The sequence below is a fragment of the Erithacus rubecula genome (genome assembly GCF_903797595.1).
Source record: "Erithacus rubecula genome assembly, chromosome: 10".
Lineage (NCBI taxonomy): Eukaryota > Metazoa > Chordata > Aves > Passeriformes > Muscicapidae > Erithacus > Erithacus rubecula.
In genome coordinates, this window is record NC_136662.1 from 8381948 (window position 1) to 8400795 (window position 18848).

The 18848-nt window shown below is 42.7% G+C and overlaps 3 protein-coding genes across 3 annotated transcripts in view; all 3 read right to left on the reverse strand.

Moving 5' to 3' along the window:
- The window catches only part of LOC306805955 (pancreatic alpha-amylase), a 29728-nt gene extending 20637 nt beyond the window's left edge, over positions 1-9091 (reverse strand). The window contains exon 1 of the mRNA XM_079314273.1: positions 8978-9091. The gene's annotated coding sequence lies outside the window, so the exon portion shown is untranslated. The remainder of the gene's footprint in view (positions 1-8977) is intronic.
- On the reverse strand, positions 3522-8392 carry LOC306805954 (pancreatic alpha-amylase). Its single transcript, XM_079314272.1, has 10 exons — positions 7926-8392; positions 7198-7344; positions 6895-7092; positions 5548-5778; positions 5043-5176; positions 4835-4957; positions 4625-4724; positions 4284-4405; positions 4046-4171; positions 3522-3829 (listed from the first exon to the last, which is right to left on the reverse strand). Exons 1-10 carry the CDS (start codon positions 8094-8096, stop codon positions 3640-3642), a joined length of 1542 nt encoding a protein of 513 aa, XP_079170398.1. The 5' UTR covers positions 8097-8392; the 3' UTR covers positions 3522-3639.
- Positions 9092-9335: 244 nt separating the features above from the next.
- On the reverse strand, positions 9336-16821 carry LOC306805953 (pancreatic alpha-amylase-like). The gene is given in 12 exon segments (XM_079314271.1): positions 9336-10712; positions 11313-11438; positions 11551-11672; positions 11892-11905; positions 11908-11990; positions 12101-12223; positions 12309-12442; positions 13296-13526; positions 14016-14213; positions 14490-14636; positions 16081-16296; positions 16716-16821. Coding segments are annotated over 12 exon segments (1587 nt in total). The 5' UTR covers positions 16719-16821; the 3' UTR covers positions 9336-10522.
- Positions 16822-18848: the final 2027 nt, after the last annotated feature.

Consider the following 18848-nt stretch of genomic DNA (forward strand, 5'->3'; position numbering starts at 1 on the left):
CTTGACTAGTTGTGCAATGATGTTTTGATACCCACATGGAGCCACAAGGATTATCAGCAGAGGTAACATGTGGCTTTCCTCTTGAAGAGTTAGAAAAAGTCTTTTCCCACAATGTAAAAACTCAGGAAATGGGTTTTTATTGCAGCTATTTTGGCTTTTGTTTTGGCAGTTTTTACATGTGCAGAACTGGAATTGTGTATTTATGTAGAGACCATAACTTAATTCATGATATCAAGGCTGACAATGTGGTAGCTATTATATGTAAAAGATGGCTAACTTTAAACATCTGTAGGAGAGATACTGAAATGGATTCCAAAGAACAGTAGAAAACTAGATCCAAATCCATTGCTCATATTTTTCTGAACACATTTCCTTCTCTCTTTGTATCATCTGAGCTCTCTTATCAAGAGATTTTAACATCCCATTCTTCTTTTATAGCCTACAAGCCTGATACTAAAATATGCCAATCTATTTGTCAGCATAAGACATACTTTTATCATAAAGTAAATAGACAGTTTGCTACAGGTTATAGCACCATAAAGTTCTATCATTCACAGCTGCTCCAAGATATAATTTCTTTTCCCCACATTTCCCAGTTAAAGCATGCATGTCCTATTTACAAGACAAAACCTTGTTGAACTACTAGTTTTAGTCCTGTTTTTGCCATTTCAATCTGCAATTTCTACACACTAATACAGTTTGGTTCTCTAGACAAGTCATCCAGGACTTCCCCTCTTTTCTGTTCTGTCTTGTTCTAGCTATCATTTTTGCCAATATTGGTATTCCTTCCAGCTTGCCACCTAATTGCTCTGCTCTGCTGTCTGTCCAACACTGCTCAGACTGCTCTATCCTGTCCTTGTCACCACTGCACATATCAGCTAACATATCTAATAACTGCACTGTCTAGAAAAAGGCAGATTCAAGGGGCAAAGGCAGCAATGTGCACAGAACCCAGATTGATGGTTATTAGCCTTTATTGCCTTACTTTCTGTTCTAGCCCATTACCTGTCTTAACATGGCTCAGAGGAACTTCTCTGAGATGCAATGATACAGTCCATGGAAATCCACATTCACTCCATGCCAGTTCAGACATCTCAGCAGGAAGGTTCTGATATGCTGTTGATCCCAATATGATCTTGCTGCACCTTTACAGTAAAATATCATCTTGCCATTTTCTACCAGACCATTCTAATTACTTATGTTTAAATATAATCAAAAGGGTGATGACAAATGCTGAAGAGCTGGAGAGTGAAGGACAAGTGAAGAGAGATTCAGATGTCTGTAGAGGTGTGGATATGTGTTTATGAAGCTTCCCTCATTTCCAAGAAACTTCCATTTAGAGAAATGTTATTTTGGACTTGTATTGCTTTGTGAGGAGCAGCACAGCTGCAGACCAAGGCTGCTGCTGCATCTATTGTGCTTTTAACAGTGGGATGTGACCCTGTGACTTCTTAACAAATGCTTGTTAACCTCAGTTTTCTTGCTAACTAGGAGTAGAAAACAGACTTTTTCCATTCACTTAGGTTTTAGCACCAGAAAAGGAGACAAGGGAAAAAACCTCAAATAAAATACCTGGAGGAAAAAAAAATTACTCTTTTTGCCCTGGATTCAATGCATCCAACCACTTGCTCCTTACCTCTTCTTCTTACTGTTGCTAAACATTACAATCAGTGAGATTCTACTTCACTGGTTTCTAAATGACCAAAATTCAGTCCATAGCTACTCTGCAAGTGAATTTTTTTTATTCTGTGAGCTCAGGTAGGAATTATTTGAGCTTAGTCTTGACAATTTCCAAGGCAAGGTAAGCAGATATGCTTACCAAACCTTAAAGACAGAAGAGGTTGGACAATAATAGTGTCATAAATGGCACATTTTAAAATACATAATAAATTCCAATACTTGAAATCCACCATGAAGTCCTGTAAGATATTGAATCAACATTTTAGGACTGTCCACAGACATTGTAAGGGAACAGCTCAGGAATAACACCAATGAAAATTAGGCCAAAATATGAAGGTTCATTATTATAAAGATAATGAATTCCATGTATTCACCTTGCCCCAACCCTAAAGATTAACTTTCTTCAAGGGTCTTCTGACTGCCTTCATGCTCCAGAGTATTCAGTATGCAGAGTATGCAGAAGATTGCAGAAATTAGCATCCACAATTATTACCATTTGTCATCTACAAACACACAGAAGTGCTAAGCTTCCAAAGGCTTTCTTCCAACTGAAATGAAAAATAAAATATGATGGCATATTTACCATGATATCACACTTTCTTTTGTAGGGGGAAGGAAGGGAGCCCCAAGAAAACAACAAATAAAAAATTCCCAGTCACATAAATCTTGGAATAATAGGAAAGTATAATGCAGTTATTTAAGCTAGCTGCTTCTCAGTGCTGTTGGCTGGTTAATGCACTCTAATTATTAGTTTAGGACCAAGAAATACCAAACGTTTGTCATTCTCTGACAAACATTTGGTATTTCCACTTTCAACTCAGAAGTGCCATAGCACAGGTCACACTTTAATGCTCTCCTACTTTCTTAATCCTACACTAGATGCTCTGGCTATTTATCCCCCCCTAAGTGCTTAGTGTGCCAGCTGGGTGAAAATCCAAGCACTCACTTTGACTCCAGTGGCTGGAGATAACTCACCACTATCATCTCAAACATGCATTCATTCTTACAACCATTCTGATTAAGGCAAAATTAAAATTGCCACAGCATGAAAACACTTGCAAAGGAAATATCTGTATACTGTTCACAATTGTACAATGAGATTAATACACTAAGACTGTTAAAAACACAGATTGCAGATAAACACATGATCAGCAATTTAAAAGTTAGTGTTGTGTGTTGAGTTTTTCATTTGTTTCCCCTTAAAAGAAAATAACTTGAATAAATTTTTAGAGTCTCCATAAAAGAGACAATAGATTGTTAGTTTCTCTTCACAGAACTCTTTTCTTAGAAAAGTAACAGTGATTCAGGGAAATAATAAGCTGACATAAAGGCATGCAGAGCTGAACAAAAGTTTCTATATTTGCTGTTGCGTTTAGCTGAGAAAATAAATTTCCATGAATAATTCAGTTAACAACTTTCTGGCCCACTCATAGGTAGTACACTAGGAATTCATGGTTTTTCTAATCTTACTGTTTATTTTCCCTTATCTGACAAATATACAATTTTAACTCTGGATTAAACCCACTGGAAGGGCAAATTATCAAATCATGGTTTATTTTTTCTGTTTGGATGAATGTGACAATGTTTACTGCCTGAATGTCTCTCTCTCTGTATATACATATATATATATATATATATATATATATATATGAAACTTAAATATGAGCAGTTGTACATACAAGCAGCTATTCACTTTGTTTTATTGTGCATCACTTCCATTAAATCTGATAACTATTATGCTGAAAGCCCATTTAGAGAAGAGCTATGGTGGGCAAAATCCTCAAAATGAAAAATAGAAAAAGAGGAGTTACATTTAATTAAATAAGGTAAAAACATTACTCTTCAATTTGAATGCCATTTATTATTGAATCAAGAGCCATTCATGGCCAAAAACAGGGGAATAACATATGCGAGAAATAGTAATACACAGACTAAACAGAGGAGGACATTTCTCCCAAATTACAATTTGGCATCAACATGAATTGCAATAAATGGATCTTCAGCATCAGTATTAATCTGGAAATTAGCCATTCCATCTCCAGAAACAAACACCTGCTTTCCAGTACATTTGCCATTCTCTTTTTGTCCAGAAATAACATCACAGTAGGTACCAGCAGGCAGTCCAGTTTGTACATAGACGTTCATATTCCTATGGGAAAATAAACATTATTTAAGCATTGTTTTTAAAACAGGTATTTCAAATTGGGTGTAACATTTCTGAACCCGATCTTACTCCCATATTTGAAGGGCATGGTAAAACATTTTAGCTCTCTGAACCCAGCATGTACTCAAATAACTCATGTTGGATTGCTGATGAGAGATGTTATTGTTCTTTCTGGGGATAGTATTTCTGCCACTGACTTACCAGTCATCATTATTGAAGATGATGAAGCCTTTGTTACCACGGCCAAAAGCCACTTGATTGCTGCCATTGTCCCACCAGTTGGAGAAAGGCTCACCATCCACCACATTACGGAAGATAACCATGTTCCTGAAAACACAAACAATGTCTGTCACTGCACCTGCAACAGCTCTAATGCCACATGGAGCAGAAAGCAGAAGCAACTGCTTTTACTTCTTGTTCCCCCTGCTCAGGGCCCTACTTGATCTGGCGCCAGCGATGTTCACAGACCCAGTCGTTGCCACAGGTCGTGTCCTCGTTGATTGTGACAGGCTTTATGGAGCCATCCTGGTTACTTGGGGGTCCAACCCAGTCATTGATGTCCTGTCATTAAAGACACACCTTTAAAACTTCTGACTGAACATGCAGACAGCCCCTCTGGAGAGCAAGGCTAGAGGCAGCATCAGTTTCACCGGCTGCATCCAGCACGGGACAGGGAAATCACTTGACATACTGAACCATGCACTGAACCATTGCTCCATTGCTCTGGCCCTGTTCTCACCCTTAATCCCCATGGATGGACCTCCTGCATTAACAGCTCACCTGTCCATTCTCAAAATATCTTGGCCAGCGAAAACTCGACATCACACGTGTGAACCCATACGGATGGGCAAGCATGAAACCAGATGCCATTTTATAGAGCCTGTTTGTTGGACAAACAAGGAATGAGACATGGAAGGAGGAACCAGCCACAGAATACACAGACAAACCAGCAAAAGCAAGAAGCATCACTAGACAAGAGCAATCCCCTACCTGGCATCCCAGAAAGTTAGAATAGCAGATCCACCAGCCCCGTGTCCTCTCTGGTTGTCGTGGTTATCCACAAAGACCAGGGCTCTGTCGGAAGGCACAAAGCCCCAGCCTTCTCCCCAGTTCCTAAACAAAAACACAGGCTTGAAGCTGCCCTGTCAACTGGTGTCTCCAGTGAATCCTGGATAAGCTGCAGCAGCTCCATCCTTACTTTAAGTAGGCCATCTTTTCTCCGTTCCACTTGCGGAGCACGGTCCCCAGTTTGGCTCCGTATTTGAATTCTGTCACTCGGCCGTTTCCAAAATATTCGCTGCCTGTGATGGGCTCTCCACCCAAGTCAATTACCTGGCACAGGACAGAAAACCTGCATTCCTTCTTGTGTCACAAAAACCAACAATGCAATGCAAAGATCTTGAGTTCTTGCTTTACATTGAGAAGGAAGTATCTATGTATTTGTGCTATGTAGATCTACAAAAAGTCAGTAGAAGACATGAGGGACACATGTAAAAACATGACTGAAGAAAGGAAAGGTAAAGACAATCTGTTGTGGAGGCATTTTTAAAAATCAAAACTACCTATATCTGCAGGGCTGCTCTAAGTTGTGAGCTCCTTCAAATTGTAAATTGGATGAAGATCTATTATTGTTCCTCTGAAGGAGGAGACAAAAGAGATACAAAAGACAAAGGCAAACATAATGGAGAAAATGTAGGGATTACCTCCTGGTAAATGAAAGGTTTAGTTCCCTCAGTAAACCATTTAGTATTTAGATCATTCAGCTTGTCCAGAAATGCTCTTATGTCCCCAGGCCACATGTGCTTGGCAGCATCAATTCGGAATCCTGCTACACCAATGTCAATGAGATAGTTCAGGTACTCTGCAACCTTCGAGCGCACGTAATCCTTCTCCAGGGCCAGATCCAGCAGGCTGACCAAGCGGCAGTCACGGACCTGTGCAGCAGAAAAAAATAATAATATATCTGTGTGTTACACCAAAGGAGGGATGGAGGGTGGGTGGTGGTTAATGAGGTTGTAGTGGATTGGGAAGAAGGGAGTGATATCCAGAGTAAAGGCTTTTGTCTGCACAAGTCACCATGATAAAGCCTTACTGTCCTGGAGACACCTGCCTTCCAACAGGAAGTGGTGAATAAATTCTTGTTTTTCTTTGCTTGTGTGTGTGGCTTTCTCTTTACCTATTAAAATGTCTTTATCTCAATCCATGAGTTTTCTCAGTTTTACTCTTCCAATTCTCTGCCCCATCCCCTGAAAGCAGGAGGCCGAGTGGTGTTTAGCTGCTGGCTGAGCTATACCTCAAGTTCTCTTTGGTGCCCAGCATGGGACTCAAATGGTTTGAATTAACAATTGCTATGATTAATGTGCTGGATGAAATTTATATCTGTTATTGCCGTTTGGCTAATGACAGGCTCCTGTGCTTGCCACAGGGCTCACTGGCCTCACTGTGCATTGGAGTCCTGGGCTCAGCACTGGCTGCTGTGTGCTTTGGCTGCAGCTGCAGCCTGTGCTGCTGATCCCTCACCCTGGGACATTCTGATCCCTCACTCTGGGACGTTCTGATCCCTCACTCTGGGACATTCTGATCTGGGATCAGCGATGGCCTGGGTTGGCACCTTAATGAAGCAGTGCAAGTGCAGAAACATCATGATGTATTATGGCAAAGTGGCCGAAGGCAGAGCTTGAGAAAGAGCTGCTACATATTCCAACTACAAAAAACAGTACCTTGTGTAACCAGGGCACCACCTTGCACTGCTGCCAATTTTCCATTGGGGCTCCTTATCATGATCAGCTGAGTTTATAAGCTATAAAAATGAGCTCACAGGCTGAGCTGAGCACACTGGGCTCAGCTCAGGAGCAAACATCTGCATATAGGGTCTTGATTCCTCAGCACTTAGAATACTTTGTTCTACACGTACCTATGGTCAATACTTCATTCACTTGTCAAGTGACTAAGCACAGATTTTGTGAGGCACTATGCTGTTTGATTTTACTGCAGAGTTAACAGAACACGTCAAAAAAAAAAAATTTGAAGATTCTGCCAGAGGAAGTTACCTGATATATATCACCATAATTTTCAATTTCTCCACTTCCAGAGTGACATTTGCCATCATTGAAATCCCAGGCAGAGTACGGTACAGCTGGAAAATCTCTGTTTCCAGCATTAAAGTAGCTTCCACAGGTAGAATGAGTACCTGAGCCACCTGCAGCCCCACACATATGGTTGACCACAGCATCCACGTAGATGCGGACCTGGAAAAGCAATATGTGCATTTCAGTATATTTTGTTGCAAAAGTGAAGTGCTAGCCACAGCTTTACCACATCATTATTAAGTTGATTTTTTCCCTTTCACTTACTCCAACATTGTTGCATCTGGTCACCATGTCTCTGAACTCCTCCTCATTTCCTGATCGAGTGCAGAGCTTGTAGCTAATGGGCTGGTATCTTTCCCACCAGGGTCTGTTCGGGTTAGTAACGACAATATTTTCATTTGGAGGTGAAACCTGCAGATGGAATTATGTACTTTGATGAGAAATCCAATGGTTTTATCTCAGCATTTTAAGGGCAAAATCTGCACTCAGGACCTCTGCCCTCAGAGGAAAGTTAGTACCCAACCCAGTTCTCTCTCACAGCAGTAGTTCAGGTCTGTGAGATGCCTGTATTGTACACTGGCAAGAAAGAGATTTTGGGTTGTTCCTGTGGGTTGCCTGGATCCAGCACGGGCCTGCTATCAAGGACACGTGCATGGAAAGGCTGAAACCACAGGACTTATTTTTACCTGTAATAGTGACAGCCTTAGGAATGCCAAACCTCACAGCTTCCATGCTTCCTTTAGAACAAGTACCTTCTGCTTAGCTTTCAGGGGCAGCCTTTCAGAGGAAAGCATGCCCCTCTGCAATTGCTAGAGACACACCATCATTCACTGGGCCTGCAGGTTAGGAGTGCTTCCAAAAGCAGTTACTACTTCCAACCCTTCCTCCTCAGCAGCAGTTTCTTAGAGATGACTGTCTCCAGCTCAGGCATTCTGACTCATTAATCAAATATTACAATGCCATTTTCCTCCTATTCACAGAAAACAACTCACCTGAACTCCCCCAAATCCATTGGGGGCCAAGTAGCGCTCACACTCCAGAGCAATGTCCTGCCAGCGCCACTCAAAGAGATGCACAATGGAGTTTCTCTGAGGGAGAGTGTTGGGGTTGTACTGCCCCCAGCACAGCCCTGCAGCTGCCAGGAGAAGGAGAAGGACCTGCATGGTGCCTTCAGTGTAAGGCTGTGGTCTCTTCACTGGCTATTTATGTGCCTGCAAGATGACAAAGTTCCTGTAGCAGGTGTCGAAATTCTCATGGATCAATGCTATCAGTTATTATTTAGATAGCTGGCTCACTATCATTCCTTTGGTTTGTTTTTCTCCTGTATTACCCAACAGCTGAAGATAAAATATCTTTTCACATTGCTTATACACCATCATAAACCAAGTGGTCTGTGAGCAGTGCACCCAAATCCAGAACTGCACTCTTTCCAACCACACAAACAAAAATACTTCATCAAAAGTATTCCAAAACATCGCACACAGACCCTCCAAGGGGTCTCTGGAATGTAAAAGGAACGGGAGGTGATTGAAAGATGACTGGAAAGCTTACAGCATTAGGAGAATGAATGAGTTTGCCATCATCCACAGGTGTCCTGCTCTCAGGATTAGGCTGAGTTCAGACCAGGCTATGAACAACTGTTGTGGTTTGACACTGCCCAACATCTGGCACCCAGGAGAGTTGCTCACTCACTCTCCCCTGCTACATCTGGGCAGGAGACAAATTAACAAAGGGCTCATCAGTGAGATAACAACCAGGAGAAAACACTTCAAGGGCAAAGCGGGCTCAGGTTAAGGTTGCAAAGTGGGTTTATTACTAACAGAATCAGAGGAAGATAATGAGAAGTAAAATAAGCCCTTAAAACACCTTTTTGTCCCCAGTCCCTCCCTCCTTCCCAGTGAGAGTGCAGGCAGACAGGGCATAGGGGTTTGGTCAGTTCATCACTGAGATTTTCCTCTGCTGCTCAGGGAGAGGAGTCCTTCCCTGTGAGACTGTGGGGTTTCTCCAAGGGAGTTCTCTGTGAACTTCTCCAGTGTGGGTCCACCCCCAAGAGCAGCAGCCCTGCCAAAACTGCTGCAGTGTGGGTCTCTCTTTCCATGGCTGCAGGCCTCCAAGAACAGGCTGCTCCAGCCTGGAAGCAGGTCCCTCTCTCCCACTGGGTCTCCCACTGAATCACAGCATCTCCAATGGATCCCCACAGGCTGTGGGTGGATCTCTGCATCCCCATGGATCCCCACAGGCTGCAGGGACACAGCTGCCTCACCATGGTCTCATCACAGCCTGCAGAGGAATCACAGCTCTGGCCCCTGGAGCACCTCCTGCCACTCTTTCTCCACTGACCTTGGAGTCCCCATGCTGTTTTCCTCACATGTTCTCACCTCCTCCTCTTCTCTGACATGTCAGAGTTACTACAGGAGAAGAGAAACATCAGTGCACTTCGTACCTGAACTGCATCTGGTGTGTTCTTTCTGAAACTAGCCATACCAGTGTGTCACATGCATCCTTCTCTTTCCCAGATTTGGTCTTCAAGGACAAAACAGACAAGCAGGTCCCATTTTCCACCTGTTCATTTTCATATCCCAGACCTTAAGGCCTTTAAGCCCTCTAAGGCCACTATTTCACTGTAATAGTGGAAAAAGAAAATTACTACAAATGACCTTTCTACTCACTATCAGCAAGGAACCAGTGAGTGATTGCACCTTGTGATTATCAGTTCAGGGAAAACAGACCTCCTCCTTCTTCAGTATTACCAAGGGCAACCAAATGGGCCTCAGGGTAATTTTTACATCACCATTCCCTGTGGAGTCCCACTGAGGTGATGGAATGTCACTGCATGACTTTCAGTTTCCAATGGCATGTATTATCCAGTGAAAAATACACCACTGTCAGCCAAGAACAGGACAGACCTGTCCTCAATAACCCAACACAAAGGATGGCAGTGCCACTGGCAAAGGGGACTGGGAGCCCTCCTAAGACAGGCTCTGCAGGCTGTGACTGTTCAAGCAGGTTGCAAAAAAAAGGTGACTTGAAAGTCAGCATAAAGGGCTCATATGTGGCTTTTATTTCAGGTAAGCAACTGTGCCACTTGAATGCATCAGCTGGGAGTGTTAATTAAAAGGGTGTGAAGGCTCCTTGGTTTAGCCAGAGCAGCACAGGGAAAAGTGCCCACACAGCTCAGCTTGAAGGATTATACAAAGTTATCAACTAACACAAGTTTTCTGAAGGTAGTAATGGGCTTTAGCTGGTTTCAACTCACACATTCCTATCCTACAACTGGGAGTGCCCACCCTCCCCTACATTTCCACTTATGCACAGAGCAGCACAATTTTACATTTAGAGTCAATCTTCTCCTTCCATTTTTTGTTAGCACCTTAACTGAATAAAGTGCACTTACAAATGCACACAGATGTACAGCACCACTCCCAGATCTGCCCTGGCACCACCAGTCCCCATCTCTGTACAGCAGCTGCTCACTATTTCATTAGTATTACACTAACACTCTTTGCTGTGTCTCAGTTCACTCTGCACTTCTGCCTGCTGTTAACAAAGATACGGAGGAGAAGCAACAGCACATGCACAACACATCTGGTTACAATTTAGCATCAACATGAATTGCAATGAATGGATCTTCATCTTCATTGTCAATCAGGAAATGAGCCATGCCATCAGCAGCAACATGAACTTGGAGTGCTGTACAGAGGTCACCTTCCTTTTGCCCAGAAATGACATCGCAGTAAGTGCCAGCAGGCAGACCAGTCTGCACAGACACATTCAAGGACCTTTGGAAGAGAATGAAGTGCAGTAAACATTACGAGGACTCTAAAATGCTCTTCAAATCATACCGGAGACTTCAGATTAACTTGGGAGTTATCCCTAGCACTCCTCTGGACACTGCAGAATCTATTCAATCACTACATGATTCAGATTGCTCATCACCAAAACCTACAGCTAATTATTACAGACCTGACATACTCCTGTTCTCTTATCATCTTATTTTTGCAAAAAAGACTCCAATGCAGATTTTAAAACTGTCACATATTGCAATATTAGAACATATTCCCAGTTCGAAAGTTCCCTCACTTTAATGAATTTAGACTTTGCTGGCTGACCAGGCCCAGCGACACAGCCAGCTTCAGAACAGGGAATTAGAAAGACCACAGTACAAAGCCTAAACTGCCAAGAGTGAAGACTGTCTATGGTAGAGTGGAAAATAGTAAGTTTAAATTGTCAACCATAAATGAAGCGTCCCCGAGAAAGATCTAGTCAAGCTTGCAACACCTTAAAATATTTCACTAATCACTAGATAGTTTAAATACATATGTTACATAATAATTTATTTATAATCATAATAAATTGTAGGTTATTTCCATCTCACTTACCAGTCATCATTATTGAAGATGATGAAGCCTTTGTTACCACGGCCAAAAGCCACTTGATTGCTGCCATTGTCCCACCAGTTGGAGAAAGGCTCACCATCCACCACATTACGGAAGATAACCATGTTCCTGAAAACACAAACAATGTCTGTCACTGCACCTGCAACAGCTCTAATGCCACATGGAGCAGAAAGCAGAAGCAACTGCTTTTACTTCTTGCTCCCCCTGCTCAGGGCCCTACTTGATCTGGCGCCAGCGATGTTCACAGACCCAGCCGTTGCCACAGGTCGTGTCCTCGTTGATTGTGACAGGCTTTATGGAGCCATCCTGGTTACTTGGGGGTCCAACCCAGTCATTGATGTCCTGTCATTAAAGACACACCTTTAAAACTTCTGACTGAACATGCAGACAGCCCCTCTGGAGAGCAAGGCTAGAGGCAGCATCAGTTTCACCGGCTGCATCCAGCACGGGACAGGGAAATCACTTGACAAACTGAACCATGCACTGAACCATTGCTCCATTGCTCTGGCCCTGTTCTCACCCTTAATCCCCATGGATGGACCTCCTGCATTAACAGCTCACCTGTCCATTCTCAAATATCTTGGCCAGCGAAAACTCGACATCACACGTGTGAACCCATACGGATGGGCAAGCATGAAACCAGATGCCATTTTATAGAGCCTGTTTGTTGGACAAACAAGGAATGAGACATGGAAGGAGGAACCAGACACAGAACACACAGACAAACCAGCAAAAGCAAGAAGCATCACTAGACAAGAGCAATCCCCTACCTGGCATCCCAGAAGGTTAAAATAGATGATCCACCGGCCCCGTGTCCTCTCTGGTTGTCGTGGTTATCCACAAAGACCAGGGCTCTGTCGGAAGGCACAAAGCCCCAGCCTTCTCCCCAGTTCCTAAACAAAAACACAGGCTTGAAGCTGCCCTGTCAACTGGTGTCTCCAGTGAATCCTGGATAAGCTGCAGCAGCTCCATCCTTACTTTAAGTAGGCCATCTTTTCTCCGTTCCACTTGCGGAGCACGGTCCCCAGTTTGGCTCCGTATTTGAATTCTGTCACTCGGCCGTTTCCAAAATAGTCGCTGCCTTTGATGGGCTCTCCACCCAAGTCAATTACCTGGTAGAGGACAGATAGAGCTTTTCTTTCTACTCAAAAACCAAATAAATAAAAGACATTGCTTTAGACATTGCTTCAAGCAAGGGGACAGTACTTGAGCTAATTATTTTATTTGGCTTTCTTGCAAAATTATATCTAAGACTATTTTTGCCTTTTAGCTCAACTCAGCTGAGAATCTCTTTTCCATCTTCATCCTGTATCTCCTTACCCTGACTGATCACTTACCCTTGATTATGGCTTGGGATGTACCTTACATTCTGTATGGTCACCAATACCTCTGCTTCCAGGAGTTGGCCTGCATCCTTTCACTGTAGAGCTAAAGAATGTTTCCATTTGTCTAGACTCTGCAGGCCAGATACTAATTTAAGAAAATCTGTGCAGCAAGCTTAGCTTCTGCTGACTGGAACCAACTTGTTCCAATTCATTATTCAAACGTAAAATGCAAATTCAGAGCATCAAGTAATAGTTATGTCATCCGAAAAAAAAAGTTTCAGACAATAATCAACATTTATGTCTTCTGTTGATATTTATTATCCATAATTTAAAATTTAGAAAGTGAAATCTCTTTTTTAAACCAACAGAATTTTTACTCTAACTTCAGTGTAGTACATCTCATCTCTGAAAGAAAATTTCCAGATTACCGAATTCCAGAGGGTCCAAAACAAGTGGGGCATTTTGCACATCAACTATCATTTATGATATTTGTAGATTATGGTTGAGGATGGTACTGAAGATGATTTCTGTAATGTACTAGGGCTCAGCCCACGCAAAGCACTGTTATGTGTGACCGAGTCTGTTCTGGGCCTGCAAGAAATATGTTTGTGAAGAAAAATTATTAAAAAATAAAAGTTACCTCCTGGTAAATGAAAGGTTTAGTTCCTGCAGGAAACCACTGCGTATTGAGATCTTCCAGCTTGTCCAAGAGGGCCCTGATGTCGGCGGGCCAGGCGTGCTTGGCGGCGTCGATGCGGAAGCCGGCGGCGCCCGCGGCCAGCAGGCGGCTCAGGAACGCGGCCAGCCGGGAGCGCACGGCCTCCTGCCCCAGGGACAGGTCCAGCAGCCCGGCCAGGCGGCAGTCACGGACCTGCCACAAACAAACACCTCCCAGCTCAGAACTGCAACGCACAAACACCTCCCAGCTCAGAACTGCAACACACAAACACCTCCCAGCTCAGAACTGCAACGCACAAACACCTCCCAGCTCAGAACTGCAACCCACAAACACCTCCCAGCTCAGAACTGCAACACAAACACCTCCCAGCTCAGAACTGCAACGCACAAACACCTCCCAGCTCAGAACTGCAACACACAAACACCTCCCAGCTCAGAACTGCAACACAAACACCTCCCAGCTCAGAACTGCAATGCACTGCTACGCACGCCTTTGAGGGTCTTTGCCTATGTTATGATGCCAAAGAAAACCTTCAGTAGCCTTTGCTCCCCATGCACATCTTGCCTTTGGACAGTCATCTACACAGAAGCCGCCATAAGAAATTGTATTTACCCCTCTTTTCTGAAATTGGGACTCAAGGAAAACTTCCAAATTACAACAGAAGGCAAATTGTAGGTTTACCTGAGATATATCTTGATAATTCTCAATGTTTCCACTTTTAGATTTACATTTATGATCATTAAAGTCCGAGGCAGAATAGGGCACAGCTGGGAAATCTTCCGTCTTTGCATTGAAATAGCTTCCACAAGTAGCATGGTCACCAGCCCCAGCATTGGCTCCACACATATGGTTGATCACTGCATCCACATAAATGTGCACCTAGAGAACAGCATCCACTTAATTTGAAAAAGCTACTTCCCACAGCACCACTAATTAATGTTCTCTCTCTCATACCTCCTGCCCTATCCCCCTATTTCTGATTGTTTCCTTCACCCAACGTTTTATTAAATTTTTTTATTAGCATACATCATTAGGGTGATAAAACATGCAGCTCATCAGACAAGCAGGTAACACTGCATCTATTTTTTAAAATGGCAGAACCACTGCTGGCTATATCCTTGCATTGTAATCAACAGAAGTTTTTAAAGTACTTACTCCAACATTGTTGCACCTGGTCACCATGTCTCTAAACTCAGTTTCATTTCCAGATCTTGTGCACAGCTTGTAGCTAACAGGTTGGTATCTTTCCCACCATGGATGCTTGGGGTCAGTAATGATAACATTTTCATTGGGAGGTGAAATCTGTGAATAAAACAATGGCACTTAGTAACAGGATACTGATAACACTTAATTTGTTTGCCCAATATTTTTAGAGAAAAAACATAACCCACTTATATCCTCGGTATCCTCTGCTTACACTAGGATGGAAATAGAAGACTTAGGCCTGGCCTTCAAAACTGAAATATAGTATTAAAATTAGGTCCATGAACAGGGTATCCTAATTATCTTTGTGACTGCAAGCTTCAAAAAGAAGCATCTGAAGTTGAAAAACAAGGTCAGCAGAGCAGCAGAGGAAGGAAGTGACTGCATATCAACTGACATAACATCCTGCCTTTAAAAATTGATCCAACTTCTCATTCTTGTAATGTTTTGGATGAATGCATTCTTGACATAATTCTTGTAAGCTTCCAGGTGAGTTATACCTCTTCCTTTTACAGACTTTTCAGGCAACAAGCTTTTGCTGTTGCCTCCAAGCCTCTGTGTGTAACAACCTGATCCAACCATTTCTCAGAAAGATCCCTACAGCCTCTTAGCTGCCACACCTTCCTGACCAGAGCAGCAATCTGAAAAAAACTTCCTGGGACCCTGCTACAAGATGGATTAAAAAGACAAACACGCACAGGCCACAGTCTGAGAAATCAGTTTAAAATCCATCTGGTCTGTGTGGTTGCAAAGAAAAGATGATTATTTGAAAATTAGGGGGAAGTTCTCACTGAGGCCAGTTTGCAATCTATTAGGCTACAAGAGACAGGCAGACTTCACATCAATTTTTCCTCAGCAATCTGATAGGCAAACTGAAATACTTTAATTAGTGGCTGTTGTCCTGCTATGTTACCCACCCAAGTGCCAGTACTGGTTCCACAGGAACAAGTCTCTGTTGCTCAGACAGAACTGACTCATACAGGGACACCTTCACCACAACCTGTGCTCAGTTCACTTCCACTGCTCACAACAGGTTCCTGTAAAGAAGGGTCTCTTAGTGGTTACTGTGGCACTGTGCTTTACAGAGAAACTTGCCAGTTTGGATGAACAACATTAGCAGCCTTTTGTACTTAATTATTTAAAATCTTCAGCACTTTTTTGTTCTCTTTGGAAGACCTTTGTTCAGTCATAGCTACATTTTGCATTTATCTAGCTCTTAAGAGCTTCCCTTGATTTAAGTAATATGAACCAGATAAACATAGCTTACTTTTCACTGCAGTAAAAAAATGATTTAGCTAGTGATGTGCAATTCTAATTCATCTAAATGTAATAGTACAGACTGCAAAACATGCACCTTGGAGCAATAAAATAAATTCATGCTTACTTGATGATAGCTGAAGAACATATTTGTCAGCATTTACTACTTCCATTACCAATTTCTGTTTTTCTTGTTCAGTACCTTTGACAAACTGATCATTTGCTGTGAACAACAAATTATCATTTATGTAGCCATTGTAGTACCTACAGATAGGAACAGACATACCTGAACTCCCCCAAATCCATTTGGGGCCAAGTAGCGCTCACACTCCAGAGCAATGTCCTGCCAGCGCCACTCAAAGAGATGCACAATGGAGGTTCTCCTAGGGAGGGTGTTGGGGTGGTACTGCCCCCAGCACAGCCCTGCAATCAACAGCAGAAAATAGATCCCCATCCAGGGCTCTGTGGTCACTTGTGCTCTTCTTACTAACTGCCAGTGCTCCTGCAAGAGGGTAAAGTACACGTTAGAAAATACACATTTAAAGGCAAACACCCATCTCTGGCATCGTATCTATTTACTTGTCATTTTGTATGAGAACTGGATTTTATCTGAACTCTATCAAATTCTCATATTAACAGTAACTTTGTTTTCATGCAGTTAGAATTCAGATGATGTCTAATGCAGGCTAGCCTCCAGAACGCAAAAGTTGTGGTTTTATTAGTATAAAGCCAAAAACTACCTCAAAGGGCAAAGGAATACTTACACAGACTGAAGTGGACATTCCGTTTCTCATTTTAATGTACATTATTTTATATTCCTATTTACCCTTGAGAGGCACCTTTTTCTTTTTCAAAATGCTATTGCTACCACCAACTTGAATATATTTAGAGAAGACCTTGCAGAGCCAGCATATTTCTTACCATGATTTGTTATGAAACCCCAGATATTTTGGAGGTTTAACATATGCTATCATTCATGATATGTATGACATGTCTCATTCAAACAACAGCCCAAAACCTGGAAGATCTCTCAGATACAGAAATTATTAATTATACTGACTCAAACCAGAAATGCTCAATGTCTGATCTCTGCACACCTGTCTGATTTGTGTGGATTTCTCCTTTTACGAACATGGGCAGTGGCATGCAGATGTTACAAGTGTTGTGAAGCTCCATAACCAAGAAATCTCCTTCTGAGTGCCCTCCTCTGCAAAAGGAGCTTTCCAGAGGCTTGAAAGCAGGTACATGCCCTCCTGATGAGCTAGGCTAGGAACTGCATTTCCCAACTCATATCCTGTTTGTATTTATTGAGGGACAAACAAAGACAATAACAAATAATTATAATTATATTAAAAAATTATAATAAAATTTCCTCCCCTAGAGAGATACAACATGTAACAAACGAGAAACTAAACAACTATCCAGATTTACTTTCCTCTGTTGAGACCCTTATTTTGCACTCTTCACATTTAGAAGTTGATTTAGAGAGTCTGAGATACAAAGAAGTCCTATAAGAAGAACTTCTGCAAACTGCACACAAACAAACAGCAAATGGCTGAACTAATACTTCCCTTAAATAACAAAATACAGAATCTTGTTACTTTCCTGTATCTATTCCTTATAAAAAGCTATCTTGCAGAAACAACAGATAAGAGATTCCTCCACCAGGGAAACCAAACACCTCAGTGAAAGCAAAAACATGAACACAAGGGCCCTCAGGTTTGCTACACAAAGGAAATCAGTGCTTTCCCTGATTTAAAATGCACTTGGGAATGCACTGCTGAAAACTCCAACCTGCTGCAATAGTCACCCAGACCTAAGTTTATAAAAAATATTACCTGACTTCTACAAGACTGCCCTCATTTCTGCTTCCAGGAAAGGATGATCCGTATCTCTCAAGGAGTGGAGCACTCTTAGGAGAAAATGTAGGTACAAAGTATATCAGTTTATAAAGTGAAGAACCTCCCAGAGCCTACTGCTATCAGCTGTCACTGTTCTTCACAAGCAGGCAGTTAATGTATTTAGCTTGCTTTTCTGATTGTGAACAAAATAATACAATTATTTAATTACTTTATTTTATTATTAGTTATTTTAATGCAATTATTTACTTGTAGATCGTTAATTATTACTATTATTATTTACTTTAATACAATTCTTTACTTGTCAGTATAGAGATTAAGTTTCAGTCACAAGTTGTTTTGTGTGCTTCCGTTTCCATGAAGAACACACATTAAGAGAAAATGAGCTAAGAAAATTCCATCTTCTCTGATGAGAGAAGCCATTTATCAGACTGGCAAGTTTTACTTACAGCAGTAAATACACAGAGCAGTAAATTACACAAAGTAGCAAGAATAATGTACCTTGACCCGAACAGCTCCAAAACTGAGTGCTTAAAAATTTGATGTAGATTTCTCTGGAACAGGTTTATGGCTGCTTTGCCGTCAACACGATAAGAGGAGAATGGGGATGCTGAGATCCTCTTCACAGTGCTTTTCACACTTGGAGAAATGGCGAGCGGCCGGTGATGGCAATGCAGAGAAGGCGGGGCGGAGGCGCGCCGGCAGAGCTGCTGCTGCCGGGCACTCGGGTCACCGTGTCCCCGCGGGGCAGGGCCGCGCTGTGCCCAGGCGCTCCCCCAGCCGTGTCTCGGTCTGCCCGGGGCTGTCACGGCACCCAGCGGCTCGGTGCCTGCCGGGGCTCCCCAGCGCCCCCGCTGCGCTCCCGAGGCCGCGGGCCGGGCAGCGCCGCCCCTTCCGCGCCGAGCACAGCGGCTCCCAGCACAGCCCGCTCCTCACAGAGCACTCGACCCTGAGCACGGCGCCGCCTTGCTGCTCTGCTACCTCGGCGCTTCGGAAATTCACTTGCGGGCCTCCGGTTCGTGTAGCCCAACATGGGTGTTAGGACATACTGCTGTAGAGCCACAGAGGCACTGAAGCTGAAAAAGCCCTCTAGGATTAACAAACCATTACACAGTCCCCACGGGAATGCAGCAAGCAAGCTAAGAATAATTAAAGTAAAAGCATTTTGAAGTAATCTGCTAATCCAGTTCATATT